Below are 13460 nucleotides of genomic sequence, written 5' to 3'. Positions count from 1 at the left end.
TTGAGACAGGATCTCACTCTGTTGCCCAGGCCAGAGTGCAGTGGTATAATCTTGGCTCACTGCAGCCTCCACCTCCTGGGCTCAAGTGATCCTCCTGCCTCAATCTTTCGAGTAGCTGGGACTGCAGGGGTGCCCCATCATGCCCAACTAATTTTTGTATTTTTTTTCAAAGACAGGATTTCACCATGTTGCCCAGACTGGACTTATTACCTTTTAACCAACTATACAATTTGTAGAATATAAACCCCACGAAGGCAGAATTTTTGTCTCTTTTGTCTCCTGATGTATTACCAGCACTTAGAAAAGTGTCTTACATATAGTAGGTGTTCAATAAATATTTGTTGAATGGTGGAGGGAGGGAGAATTGGATGGATGATGACAGAAGGAGGGGTCAGAGGTCTAGAAAGCAAAGCAAGAGAGTATGTGGTAATTACTACTACATACTAATGACTTCCAAATCTATATTTTTAGTCTGTATCTCTTCTGAGCTTCAGATACATATAGCCAACTGCCTACTAGACTTTTCTGGGTGTGTCTACATCAAATGTACAAAAAAATAGTATTATAGTATAGAGGACAGACTACCAGTTTATAAATCAAGAGAACTGTGTTCTATTCCCAGGTCTGTCACTAACTAGCTGTGGGATGTGGGGATAGTCATATAACCTCCTTGAGTCTCAACCTTCTTGTCTGTAAAGCAAAAATATTGGGTTAGATTAGCCTAGATACCTCCAATGCTTTATCCAGCTCTATAGTTATGATTGTCTACATTAAAAAGGTAGCTACCACAATAATTATTTATATAGGCAAAAACCCTTTAAAATGCATTAGGAAAAGCAAGGGCTGGTTGGCAGGTAGCATGTAGAGCTTTGTACCCTCTCTGGAGCAGGCACTATAGAGTAATGGGTAGGTTTTCAAGCTCAGATGTGACACAGGCCAGCCTGGTTTCATATCCCAGCTGTCCACCACTAAAGAGCCATAAGATCTCTGATAAGGATCTTAACTTCTCTGTTGTAGACTAGGCAAAATCAGACCTGGTATAAAAAGTCAATGGCTCAAACTAGACTGGAGCAGACCAAGTACCAGTCTCCTAAAGATAAATGGTGAGTGAGTAACCCCTTGTTGCAGAAGCAACATCCTCTAATTTCCAGGAAATTGAGATATAACAAGAAAATAAAAAAGTGTCCTGGAACACACTTTTTTTTTTCACAGATTGTCTATCAGAGATTTACTGAATTCCCAATTAGCAGTTCTTAGTGATGAAAAAAGAGGGTAACACCATCTCTCCAGAAAAGTTGATTTTGCCAAGATTTTTCACTTTGGCGATTAGACCTTCTATGGAGACGTTACATTTTGAGTCTACGGGGAAATAACAGTGAACAGGGAATAAGTAATGGAATATCATCTGCTATCCATGTCCAGGTACATGGGAAAATACCCAGGAGCCAGAAAATAGCAAGAGCAATGTTTTCGTTTTACGATATCAAAATGAGAAGACTCTCAGGGCTGAATGCTATAAAGAGAGTTAGAGAAAGTGGGTAAATTGAGCATTAATTAAAATTCTCCAGCCTTCTAATTTTTCCAATCAGTTGGGATTACATTAACATACATTTAACCCCTGCTGATTGTCCAGGGGACCTTCAATCTTGAGCTGTCTAATAAAATCGACTTAAAGACTTTGCAGTATATAAATCCTAGCAAACCAGCTGAGTGAGCTGTGATGCTCCTTTGAAAAGCAAGATTCAAGTGGCTTATCGGTTCTCTATGCTGCTTCCTGCCTCACTTCTCAAAGATCAGCAATGACTCTGATTGCCCCAACATAGCTCCCCAGAGTGGATGCTTGGGTATAATTAGAATTGCTAAAAGCTCCTCCTTTTCCATTACCAGAGATTAGAGTTCTTTTTATTCCCAGTTATCTTGAATCTTTATACATGGAACTTTTCTTTGTCTCCATCCTGAGTGGTGATTGGGGTGCTATAGAGCTTAGCACATTACCTGATTAATAGGTGGGCTTTGAATTTGCTCTCCTATGGGTTATCATTGCTGTGCCCTGATCACTGTATTTCAGTGGGATTAGAAAATCAGGCCCAGACGACAAAGTGCTTTGAGCTGTTAATTAAGGAACGGGTACTATCCATTAAGGAAGATAGTATAGCCCATTACCCTGCTTGGTGGCATACCCCTAAATCTCACCAAATGCTATTAAAGAGGCTTTCTACATTTACCCCAGGAAAATAAATAAATCCTCAGCATTCTTGACATTACTCTTAGTGCCTTTTATGCCTTTTACTTAGAAGACAGTCACCACAGAAGAATCACACAGCACCTAAATAAGGGTGATGACTTCATCACAGAATTTTTTTAAATTTTTATTTATTTATTTTTTTATTTATTTTGAGATGGAATCTCGCTCTGTCGCCCAGGGTGGAGTGCAGTGGCAGGATCTCAGCTCACTGCAAGCTCCGCCTGCCAGGTTCAGGCCATTCTCCTGCCTCAGCCTCCCGAGTATCTGGGATTACAGGCGCGTGCCACCATGCCCAGCTAATTTTTTGTATTTTTAGTAGAGACGGGGTTTCACCGTGTTAGCCAGGATGGTCTCTATCTCCTGACCTCATGATCCACCTGCCTCGGCCTCCCATAGACTTTTTAAATCCCACAAATGTAGCCAGGGGAGGGAGCCTTTGCCTTTTCATTGTTACATGTAGTCTCTCAGTGGACCTAAAGGTAGATTAAAGGAAACTCAAACAGTATAAAAGTGATTCTTAGCTTCACAAAAGGATTCTTTGCCACCTAATTCTCCTAAATAGTAAACTTAAGAAGCCTTTTTATTCTGAAACAGGATTGTATTCTAAAGTCTCTAATTTTAAAACATGGCTCTAACTATACGGATACTCTTGAAAATTCTTTACCTTATATAGTCAGTGGGGGGTTGTGTTCCATGGTCAAAGCCATATGTGTCTTCATAGCTGTAGATTTCTCTATCCATATGAGTGGTTCCTTCACAAACCCAGCCTTGTCTAAAGATCTGGGTGACGCAAGGATCTGGAAGTTTAGAAGTTCAGGTCTTAGCTACCACTCTACTCCAGACTTCTGGTAGGACTTTAGAAAGTCCCAGATTGGGAATTAAGAAAACTGGGTTCTATAATAGTAAATAATAATAACGCTACAATGATTGCTATTTATTGGGAACCTGCCAAGTGCTAGGCATTGAACCACATGCAATACAGACAGTATATTGTCAATTATCCTACAATAACCCTTGTAAGGTAGGAGTAGCATCCCTGTTTTAAAGATGAAGAAAGAGGTTTTCAGGGGTTATATAATTTTCCTAAGGTCATACAGTCAGTCATGAAGTTAAGATTTAAATTTAGGTTTACCTGCTCCAAGTTCATGTTCCTTCTATCTAATGTGGTGACCTGGAATGAGACATTTAACCTCACTCAGCTTTTTCCTCTGTAATATCAGAGATTGAGACTAAGTCAATAGTTTTCAACCCTAACTACACATTACAACTGCCTGAGAAGCTTAAAAAGCAACAACAACAACAACAAAAATGAATGCACAGGCTGCACCCCAGACTAATTAAATCAGACCCACTGGAGTGGGGCCCAGGCATTATTCAACTTCCAAATTGATTTGAATGTGCCACCAGAGTTAAGAATCACTGGAAATGTGATGGCTAGAATCCCTTCCAGTTCTTAAAAACTCAAAAGCATAAGTCTCAAACAATTCTAGACCTCATCTTCTCCATTTTGACCCAAACTACAACCTCTTCAGTGCCTGTGACTAAGACATTTCAGATTCCTGCTCACTAGGTTATTTTCCCTTTCCCTCTAATCCTCTCATATAGAACAAAAAACCAGTACAGTGAGGTCTTGAAATTACAGACTTGTAAAAATTAACAGAAAGTTTGTAAGTTCCCTGAATTCCTTTACCCCTTTTTTTGACCAAATACAGGGAAAGAGAATATTATGAGTAACTGATTATTCTTAGCCACACCGACAAGACAGAGAGTAGTAGCAAAGTGAGGAAGCTAGAGATCCTGATACCCAAGGAAGCTCCCAAATCAGCTGCTTGCCAACTTGAATAAGAGTCAGGTTGGGGGCCTTGGCCTAATCTATGAACAAGACTCATTTGTTTTCGCATGTGAGCTATAATCACTGGTCGTTGAGCTCTCCAAATCTTGAGATAGGAGAATTGTTAAGAGCTGAGTGGAAAAGAATGGATTACACAAAATAAATCCTTGCAGATACAAAACCAACACTAGAAAACCCATGACCATCATGCTTTGTTTTGTTGGGCTACAAACTGTAGGAGTTTGCTTGGAAAATGCTTTGATACATATAAATAGCAACAAGGAGCTGGCAGATAGAACAGGCTTTATGTATAAGATGAGTGCATATTTTGTTGAAGCACAGGGAGAATCATCTCATTAAGTAGGTTTTTAATGATTCTCTTTGGCCAAATTTATCTCACTTTAGTTAATGATTTCCCAGACGAGCTTGTTTTCTCTGCTGTCTTTCATATTTCCCTGTAAATGCTGCAAGGCTGACTCTGGACCTCACCTCTCCAGCAAGGAATTTGAGGAAAGGCTCACTGATATTTAAAAAAACAACATAAAAGGGATGGTTTGTACTCTGACTGATTTTGTGAAACCAGATCATTCTGACAGCTGTAGGCATTGTTGTAAGTAGGTACCCCGTCATTGTCAAATTAATCCTGAATCTGTTCCTTCAAAAAGCATTAACAGAGAATATAGTAGCTACAATCTGAATTAAACAAATCCTCTCTCAGGAACCCTGGTTCTGAGAACTCTTGAAAATAACAGTTTAAACTGAGTGGGATTTTCTCCCACTAATTTCTTAATAAAAATGACAAAATTTGGCATAGCTGGACTGTCACAACAAAAGTAACGAACAAAACTAAAGGACTCTGGATGGGACAGACAGATAGGCCTGGGTCTTTACGCTCCAGATATCATGGTCACCAAACTAATGGATAAAATGATTTTCAGGTTCACGCAGTCAGTTTTCTGTGGAGCAGAGATGAATACCTCAGAGGCCACATCCTTCTGACACTCTTAGACAAAAGTTTGACAGAGATAGCAGGGAAATGTTAGATTTTGAAGAGGTCTGTCCCAAGCAAACATTTTAATTTCAAATGCTTTTGCCCTTACACTTAGATCTCCCACCTCCTGCAACCCGAGAAAGACCACCAGGATGCAAAACAGTATTTGTGGGTGGCCTGCCTGAAAATGGGACAGAGCAAATCATCGTGGAAGTTTTTGAGCAGTGTGGAGAGATCATTGCCATTCGCAAGAGCAAGAAGAACTTCTGCCACATTCGCTTTGCTGAGGAGTACATGGTGGACAAAGCCCTGTATCTGTCTGGTAGGTGTTTAGATGTGGGGATTGTGCCCACCAGGCACAATGCAGATATTAAAGATAGGACTATTTGTGTCTATAGCAGCTAAGTTTGGGCTTAGTATTACCTGCTCTTGCCTTCAGAGATGAAAACTGAATGTTCCCATTCAACTTCTTCCTTTAAAGCTCTTCAGTAGCTCCCAATTGTCTATGGGATAAATCCAGACTCCTCACATGTGGCATCTAAAGGCTTTGACTGTGGGCTCTCGCTCTTAGAGTCATCCCCCAATCCTTCCTTCCCTCACACACCATGTCCCAACCACACTAAGTGAACTCGAATTCCCAGAATGTGCCATGGTGTTTTATGCCTTTTCCTCTGACTAGAATCACCTTGCCCACCACACACACCCCCTAAAGCTCCAGCTCAAGCACACCCTCCCTGGAAAGCTATCTCTGACCTGTCTCCCCACTCTGCCCAGCACTGCTTTAGGCACTCCTTCCTCAGGGCTTTCACAGCACCTGGTGCTTCCTCCCAACATGACACCTACTGTACCATGCTAGAACTGTCTCTTTCCATATCCGTCTCCCCCACCAGAGTGTGAAATCGTTAAGGGCAGGGACTGTGTCTTATTTAACATTGAATCCCCAGCATCTAACACATAACCTGGCACAAGAGTAGATGCTCATAAATAGTTATGGAAGTCAGTTAGTTGTCAAATATTTATTGACTGCTAGGCAGAATGCTAGGTTGCTGGGGATACAGCAAAGACTGAGGCAGATAGACTTCCTGCCATCAACGATAGTACATTCTGGAAATGGCAAAATATAATATATATGAAAACAAATAAATAAGTTACTTTCAGTACTGATAAGTGCTCTGAAGAAGATAAAAAAGGTTAAGGTACCCAGAGTTGTTAGGGAAGGAAGTCTTCTCTGACATTTGAACTGAGATTTGAATAATGTGAAGAGAGATTGCCATGTGAACATCTTGGGGAAGAGCATTCCAAAGTAAGGAACACCAAGCCAAAGTCCCTGAGATGAAAATGGACTTGGTATGTTCAAGCAGAGAATAGAAGGTTAGTATGACTGGAGCACAGAAAATGAGAGAGGGAGTGGAGGGAAATGAAATCTGAAAGGTAGGCAACTATGACAATGTGTTTTATTCTGGAAGCCACTGGAGGATTTTAAGGAATTCAGTGACATGATCTGATTTACATTTTAGAAATGTTACTTCTGAGCAGAAGATGGGCTGAGAGGTATGAGCAGGGGTGGTGACTGGGAACTAAGTTAACCAACTGTAATATTAGTCTAACCCAGAAGTGATGGTGGCTTGTACAGTACGGTGGTTGGAGTGGAGATAGTAAGAACTACTTTGCATAAAATCTCCTGTTTATAGTAAAAATTCAGATTTAGGGTGTGTCTTGGTCCATTTTCTGTTGCTTATAACAGAATACCTGAAACTGGGTAATTTTTTTTTTTTTTTTTTTTAAGTTGGAGTCTTGCTCTTGTCACCCAGGCTGGAATGCAATGGCATGATCTCGGCTCACCACAACCTCTGCCTCCTGGGTTCAAGCAATTCTCCTGCCTCAGCCTCCCAAGTAGGTGGGATTACAGGCACCTGCCACCACACCTGGCTAATTTTGTATTTTAGTAGAGATGGGATTTCACCTTTTGGCCAGGCTGGTCTCGAACTCCTGACCTCGGGTGATCCGCCCACCTCGGCTTCCCAAAGTGCTAGGATTACAGGTGTGAGCCATCATGCCTGGCGAAGCTGGGTAATTTATAAAGAAAAGGAATTTATTTTTTACAGTTATGGAGGCTGGAAGTCCAAGGTCTAGGTAGCACACCTGGTAAGGACCTTCTTGCTCTCTGCAGAGAGTTAGTGCAGGTCTTTCTTCCTCTTCTTATAAAGCCACCAGTCCTACTCTATGACAACCCATTAATCCATTAATCCATGAATGGATGAATCCATTCATGTGGACAGAGCCTTCATGACCCAATCACCTCTTAAAGGCCCCAGCTCTTAATACTGCCACATTGAACTACTTCCTTGCCTAACAGTAATGGTTTGGAAGAATTCAGTCTAAGTGCTAGACATTTCATGATGACAGCATCTTCATTCATATAACAGGTGTTTATTGAACATCTTTCTTCTGTAAACTCTTGTGCTAGATTCTGTGCAGAGTAGAAAATGAGTAAAACCTAGTTCTTCCCCTTAATGAATTTAGGGTTAATATGTAGTCATACACTTACTTATTAAAGAAAAATGTATTTAGTGCTAGGCATTACTCAATATACTGATATGATACACACACTGCTAATAAGAGATTAAAAGTTATAAGTGCCATGAAGGAGGAAATGAGGGAGGAAGGTAGGAGAGGGAGAACGAGAATATTTCTGACTTCTAACTGGGGCCATCAAGAAAGGTAGCTTTTGGACCAAGTCTTTGACAAAGGGAAAACATTTGCTTGTGGACAGTGGGACATAAAAACAGGATGAGCAAAAGTACAAAGGTGGTAAGCTTTGGCAAACATTCAGGAAACAGCGAGTAGTGGTTTGTTTACTAAGTAGACATGAGAGGAGGAGGCAAAATATCAGTTATTAGCACACTCCAAAAGGCTTAACAGTTGGGTCTTTACTCCTCAGGTAATAGGGAATTGAAGAAATTTTTGAACAAGGAAGATAATTGTTTCCGCAAGATTAATTTGACAGCTCTATATAAAACTGTATTAGAAGAGAGATGAAAAAAAGAGGAGAGGAGGTCAGTTAGAAGCCTGTTGTAATAGGCCAGGGAAAAGGTAACAAAGGTTTGAAAAAGTAGGCTAGTAACATGGGGAAGGAAAGGAGGAGGTGTAGATGGAGAATACTCTTATTACAATTGGTAAGTGCTATAGAATCTAACTACCAAAAATTCGGCAGCACTTAACAATGATAACAGAGCATTCCACGAGACTATTTTAATAAGAACATAAAAGTCTCAAAAAACCCTGCATAGTTGTACTTAGAAGACGATATACTGTTCAGGAAGCATCCATCTAAACATCACCAAAATCAGCTCTCTGTTAACAGCCACCTCCTAGATCTTAGGGCTGCCAAAAGAAAGGGGATTTCAATCAGTGATATGAAAACAACTAAATTTTGCCCTTTAAATTTGAATCTATCCCCTGAAAGTGCACAAGTGCTAGCAATCTGCTGAATGGGGTGGCTGTTATCTCATTATGTAAAAGAAAGCAGTTAAAACAAACAAAAAAAAATCCCTTACAAAAGGGGGCTAGAGAATGTGGAGATCATCATTTTTTTTCGGATGGAATTGGAACACCTTTGGGAGCTGGCACTGTGCACAGTGCACCCACCCCATAGCATTCCAGCATCTTTAATGAGGTTTATGTAGAGCTTTCATCTCATCCTCTCATTTGATCCTCTGCACAGTTATGGGAGAGTAGGCAAGGTAATGATTAGTAGCCCCATTTTTCTCATGGCTCAGATGATCAAATAAGATGAATGGATGTGCAAGTGTATTATAAACTGTAAAGAGCCCTGGAAAGACTTGCTTATGAAATGTATTCATTCTTCCTTTTTCTAAAAAGAATGTGTGACAGTTTTAGCATTACTGGGTAATATTATACTTTGTAACAGCTTTAATTAGCTATAATAATTTAATTTTAATGAGGTATAATAATTGACATACAATGATCTTAACATATTTCAAAAATACAATTATATAATATTCTATATATGTATTCAGGTGTGAAACCATCGCCAACAATGGAAATAATGAATATGTCTGTTATCCCCAAGAGCTTCCTTTACACACCTTTTGTAATCCTGTCCTTCTACCCTTCCCTACTCCCGTTTCAGGCAACCATTTATCTGTTCTCTATTAGATTAGTGTGGATTTTCTAGAACTTTATATGAATGGAATCACACATTATGTATGCTCTTCCTTCCTTTCTATAGATCCAGATTTCCACTTGGTGTCATTTTCCCTATGTTTGAATTTCCTTTAACATTTTTTGTAGAGCAGGTCTGTTCCTGATGAATTCTTCCAACATTGATTTGAAAAAGTATTTCACCTTTCTTTTTGAAAGATGTTTGTCCTCTGTCAGATGTTGTTCCACTATTTTCTTGCTTGCATTGTATCCAACAAGAAATGTGATTTTATCTTTATCTGGGTTTCTCTGTACATAATGTGTCTTTTGTCCACGGATGCTTTTAAGATATTTATATTATTGCTGGTTTTGAGAAATTCAATTATGATATGCTTTGATGTAATTTTCTTCTTGTTTCTCCTGCTTGGGGTTCATTGAACTTTTTGGATCTGTCAGTTTGGATCAAATATGGAAAATTTTCTCCTCTCATTTAATTTTTTTCTGTTCTCTCCCCTCTCTTTTGGTGCTCCAATTAGGCATATATTAGGCCCGTTGAAGTTGTCTTGCAGCTCACTGGTATTCTGTTCTTTTTTTTTTTTTTTTTTTTTTTTTTTTTTTTTTTTTTTTTTTTTTTAGTCTTTTTTCTTTCTGTATTTTATTACAGATAGTTTCTGTTGCTATGTCTTCAAGTTCATTCATTGTTTTCATTATAGATTCAGGGGGTACATATGCAAGTTTGTTACATGAGTATATTGTATAATAGTGAGCTTTGGACTTCTAATATACCCATCACCCAAATAGTGATTATTGTATCCAATAGTTAATTTCAACCCTTATCCCCCTCCCACACTCCTCACTTTTGGAGTCCCCAGTGTCTATTATCTATCTTTATGTGTACCCATTGTTTAGCTCCCACTTATAAGTGAGAACACATGGTATTTGATTTTCTGTTTCTGAGTTATTTCACTTAGGATAATGGCCTGTATTTACATTTTAAAGTATTACTAAATTCACACATCCAAAAGCCCAGTCTTCATATAATCCAGTGAGACAGGAGAAAATAAATGCTTCTCTTTTGCTGCTTTCAGAATTTTTTCCTTCACTTTGGATAGTCTGATGCCTATATGCCCTGGTGATGTTCTTCTTGCAAAATATCTTCCAGGTGTTCTCTGAGCTTCTTGTACCTGGATGTGTACATCCCTTGCAAGACCAGGGAAATTATCCTGGATTATTCCCTCAAATATGTTTTTCAAAGTTTTTACTTTTACTCTTCTCACTCAGGAATGCCTATTACTCATAGGTGTGGTTGCTTTACAGAATCCCATATTTCTTAAAGGCTTTATTCATTGTTTTAAATTCCTTTTTTATTATTTTTGCCTGACTGGGTCAATTCAAAAGACCAGTGTTCAAGCTCTGAAATTCTTTCTTCTGCTTGGTATAGCCTGTTATTAAAGCTTTCAACTGTATTTTTTAATTTCCAAAAGTTCTGGGTTTTTTTTTTTTTAAGATCTCTATCTTTTCTTTCATATCCTGCATTGTTTTTCTGATTGCTTTGTGTTAGTTTTCAACTTTCTCTTGGATCTCATTGAGCTTCCTTACAATCCATATTTTGAATTCTTGATCTGTCATTTCAGAATTTTCATTTTGGTTAGGATCCATTGCTAGACAGCTAGTGTGATCTTTTTGGGGTGTTGCAACACTGGAATCTTACACTGGTTCCTTCTCACATTTAACCATGTCACTTCTTATTTTTGAATCTAATTTCATTTGGATGGGACTTTTTCCCCCCTTGAAGGTGTAACTGTAGCGTATGTTGGGTAGGGTCCTTTGGCTTTGCTTCTTTAGCCCTGTGCACTTCTGTCAGCAGGTGTCCTATTGTGCTGTGCAGTTCAACCTCCGGGTGAGTAGGTGGCACCTACAGGTAAGAGCCACCTGTGACAGAAGCAGATCAGTATGTGCTAGTTCTTTTCTTACTGTGAGGTACTCCCTGTTCTTTCAGGTGATGGGCTGGTCTGTGAAATTCCAGGTTCCCTATTCAGCCCAGGGAGAGTGGATAGAGGACAAAGCTGAGTGGAGCTGGACAACCAAGCTCAACCACGAATAACCCAATGATGAGCGCAGGCAGCACCCCTGACAGGAGTGGCTAGGGGAACTCTTGGAGAAATGTGCTGAGGTCTCTTCAGGGGATGAGGGGGCCACATCAACTCCACTTCCTAGACAGACAGGATCACAATGTTTCTCTGTCACAACCCTCTCCTGGGGCTCCTGACTCAGTTTATACACTGTCCATCTATCTCCAGGCTACCATGTAGCTGAGAGGAGTGACTTTGGGGAGGAAGCTCTTCCCTCAGCCCAGTACAGCCAGCTTTGTGGCTCACCTATTCTCTGACACAGCTTCGTGTAGACGGGGATGGGCTCTGCCTTTCAGCATGTGAGAGTGGGTGGCAACTGTGGGGGTGCCGGCTGGTTGGGTCCAACCTCAGGCCTTGGGACAAGTGATCAGGTGCCAGCAGTGATGGACTGAGCTAAGCAGTCCCCCAATTCGCAGGCCCCTAAGTGGCCCACTGGATGGTGTGTGGGGGTCCTGGAGGGACTCCACCAGGACCAGGCCAGCAGGCTTATTCTCAGGCCCCCAGGGTTCAGGTGGTGGCTGCAATAAGGAGGGTAGGCTGGTCCCCAGTCACCAGTAGAACTCTCAGGTGGGGCAGGCAGAAGGCTCAGGTACTGGGAGCCCCCAGGTTCATTAATTTTTTTCTTATGCAGCATCTAATTTGCCATCAGTCCTGTCCGGTGATGTTTTTTTCAACTTAGACATTGTAGCTTAAGCCTGTAGATGTTTGATTGTGGCTCTTTTTGTATCTTTCATGTTTCTCCTTAATATGGCCAGTCTTTTCTCTAGCTTCTTGAGCATGTGAAATCAAATTTTCATCATTGTTTTTATATCCTTATCTACTAATTAAATTATCTGCATCACTTCTGGGTCTGTTTGGATTGGCTGATTTTTTTAAATCTTTATTATGGGTCATATTTTGCTGAATCTTTGCATACCAAGTAATTTTTTATTAAAGTTTACCTTATTTGGTGACAGATATTTTTATTTCTATAAATAGTATTGAGTTTTGTCCTAAATGCAGTTAAGTAACTTGAGAAAATCTTGGTTCTTTTAGGTCTTGCTTCTTAAGTTTTGTTCAGCAAAACCAGAGCAGTTTAGGGCTAATTTTTCTCCACTATTAAGGCAGAACCCTTCCGATCACCCAGTACCAGAAATGTGAGTTTTTCTGCTCTGGTTGGTAGGAAAAGGAGCTATTCCCAACCCTATGGGAGCTTTTCAGGGATTGTTACCTCTAATGCTCAGGTAGTTTCCCACACATATAGACATTAGTCCTCAGCTACATAATAGTGGAGGACCCTCTGCATGTCTCTGAAGCTCTTTCTCTGTGCAGCTTTCTTCTTTCTGGTACTCTGCCTTATGAACTCTATTTCCATATTCTCCCTAGACTCCCAGTTAAGTCTCCTCAACTTGGGAACACCATCATGCCCTGCCTGAGTTCCCTTCCCTGTGCTGAGGCCCAGAAACTCTCCAGGAAATAAACTGGGGCAATCATAGGGATCACTTCATTTGGTTCTTGTCTCTCTGTGATCCCTGTCTTCATTGTCTTATGTACAGTGTCTTAAAAGCATTATTTAATATATTTTATTCATATTTTTAGTTGTTTAAGGTAGGAGGGCAAATCTATCCCCTGTTACTCTATCTTAGCCAGAAGCAAAAGTCTGTGTTGGGTATTATTCTTGAGAGGCAAGTTAGAATGGAGGAAAGCACAGAGTCTAACGTCCTAGATTCAAGAGCCAGCTCTACAGTTTGCTAATTGTCTGACCCAGAGCAAGCCACTTAACCTCCCTAACCTCTTTTGATGCTCAGTTTTCTGTTTGGTATAATGTTTATCCTGCAAGCTTGTGCTGAGAATGAAATGAGATAAATTCCTATGGAAGTATCTAGCTGAGCTCTTGAAACTTAAAAGTACTTAGTTTTTTCCCCACTTTTGTTAAGAGACATGACTCGGGTAAGTATAGCTGGCACAAAAAGAGGAGGTAGGTAGTTGAATACTGGTTTTCTGAATCCCAGTCCTATACTACTATATTATAATCATACTACATCTTTTTTTTAAGGATCCCAAATTATATGTCACATGGGTCACACACCACTCCCCATCATTTTTTTTTTTTTTTTT

At 40.1% G+C, this 13460-nt stretch overlaps 1 protein-coding gene across 1 annotated transcript in view; it reads left to right on the top strand.

Annotated features, from left to right (window-relative positions):
• LOC108540108 (ecto-NOX disulfide-thiol exchanger 2-like) overlaps positions 1–13460 on the top strand; it is a gene marked incomplete at its 3' end in the record, with an annotated part of 38660 nt that overhangs the window by 21295 nt on the left and 3905 nt on the right. The window contains exon 3 of the mRNA XM_017889086.1: positions 5183–5389. Coding sequence (XP_017744575.1) covers positions 5183–5389 — 207 coding nt within the window. The remainder of the gene's footprint in view (positions 1–5182; positions 5390–13460) is intronic.

This window comes from Rhinopithecus bieti, unplaced genomic scaffold, assembly GCF_001698545.2.
Source record: "Rhinopithecus bieti isolate Rb0 unplaced genomic scaffold, ASM169854v2 scaffold_19163, whole genome shotgun sequence".
NCBI classification, from domain to species: Eukaryota; Metazoa; Chordata; class Mammalia; order Primates; family Cercopithecidae; genus Rhinopithecus; species Rhinopithecus bieti.
This window is presented reverse-complemented; position numbering and strand designations above follow the sequence as displayed.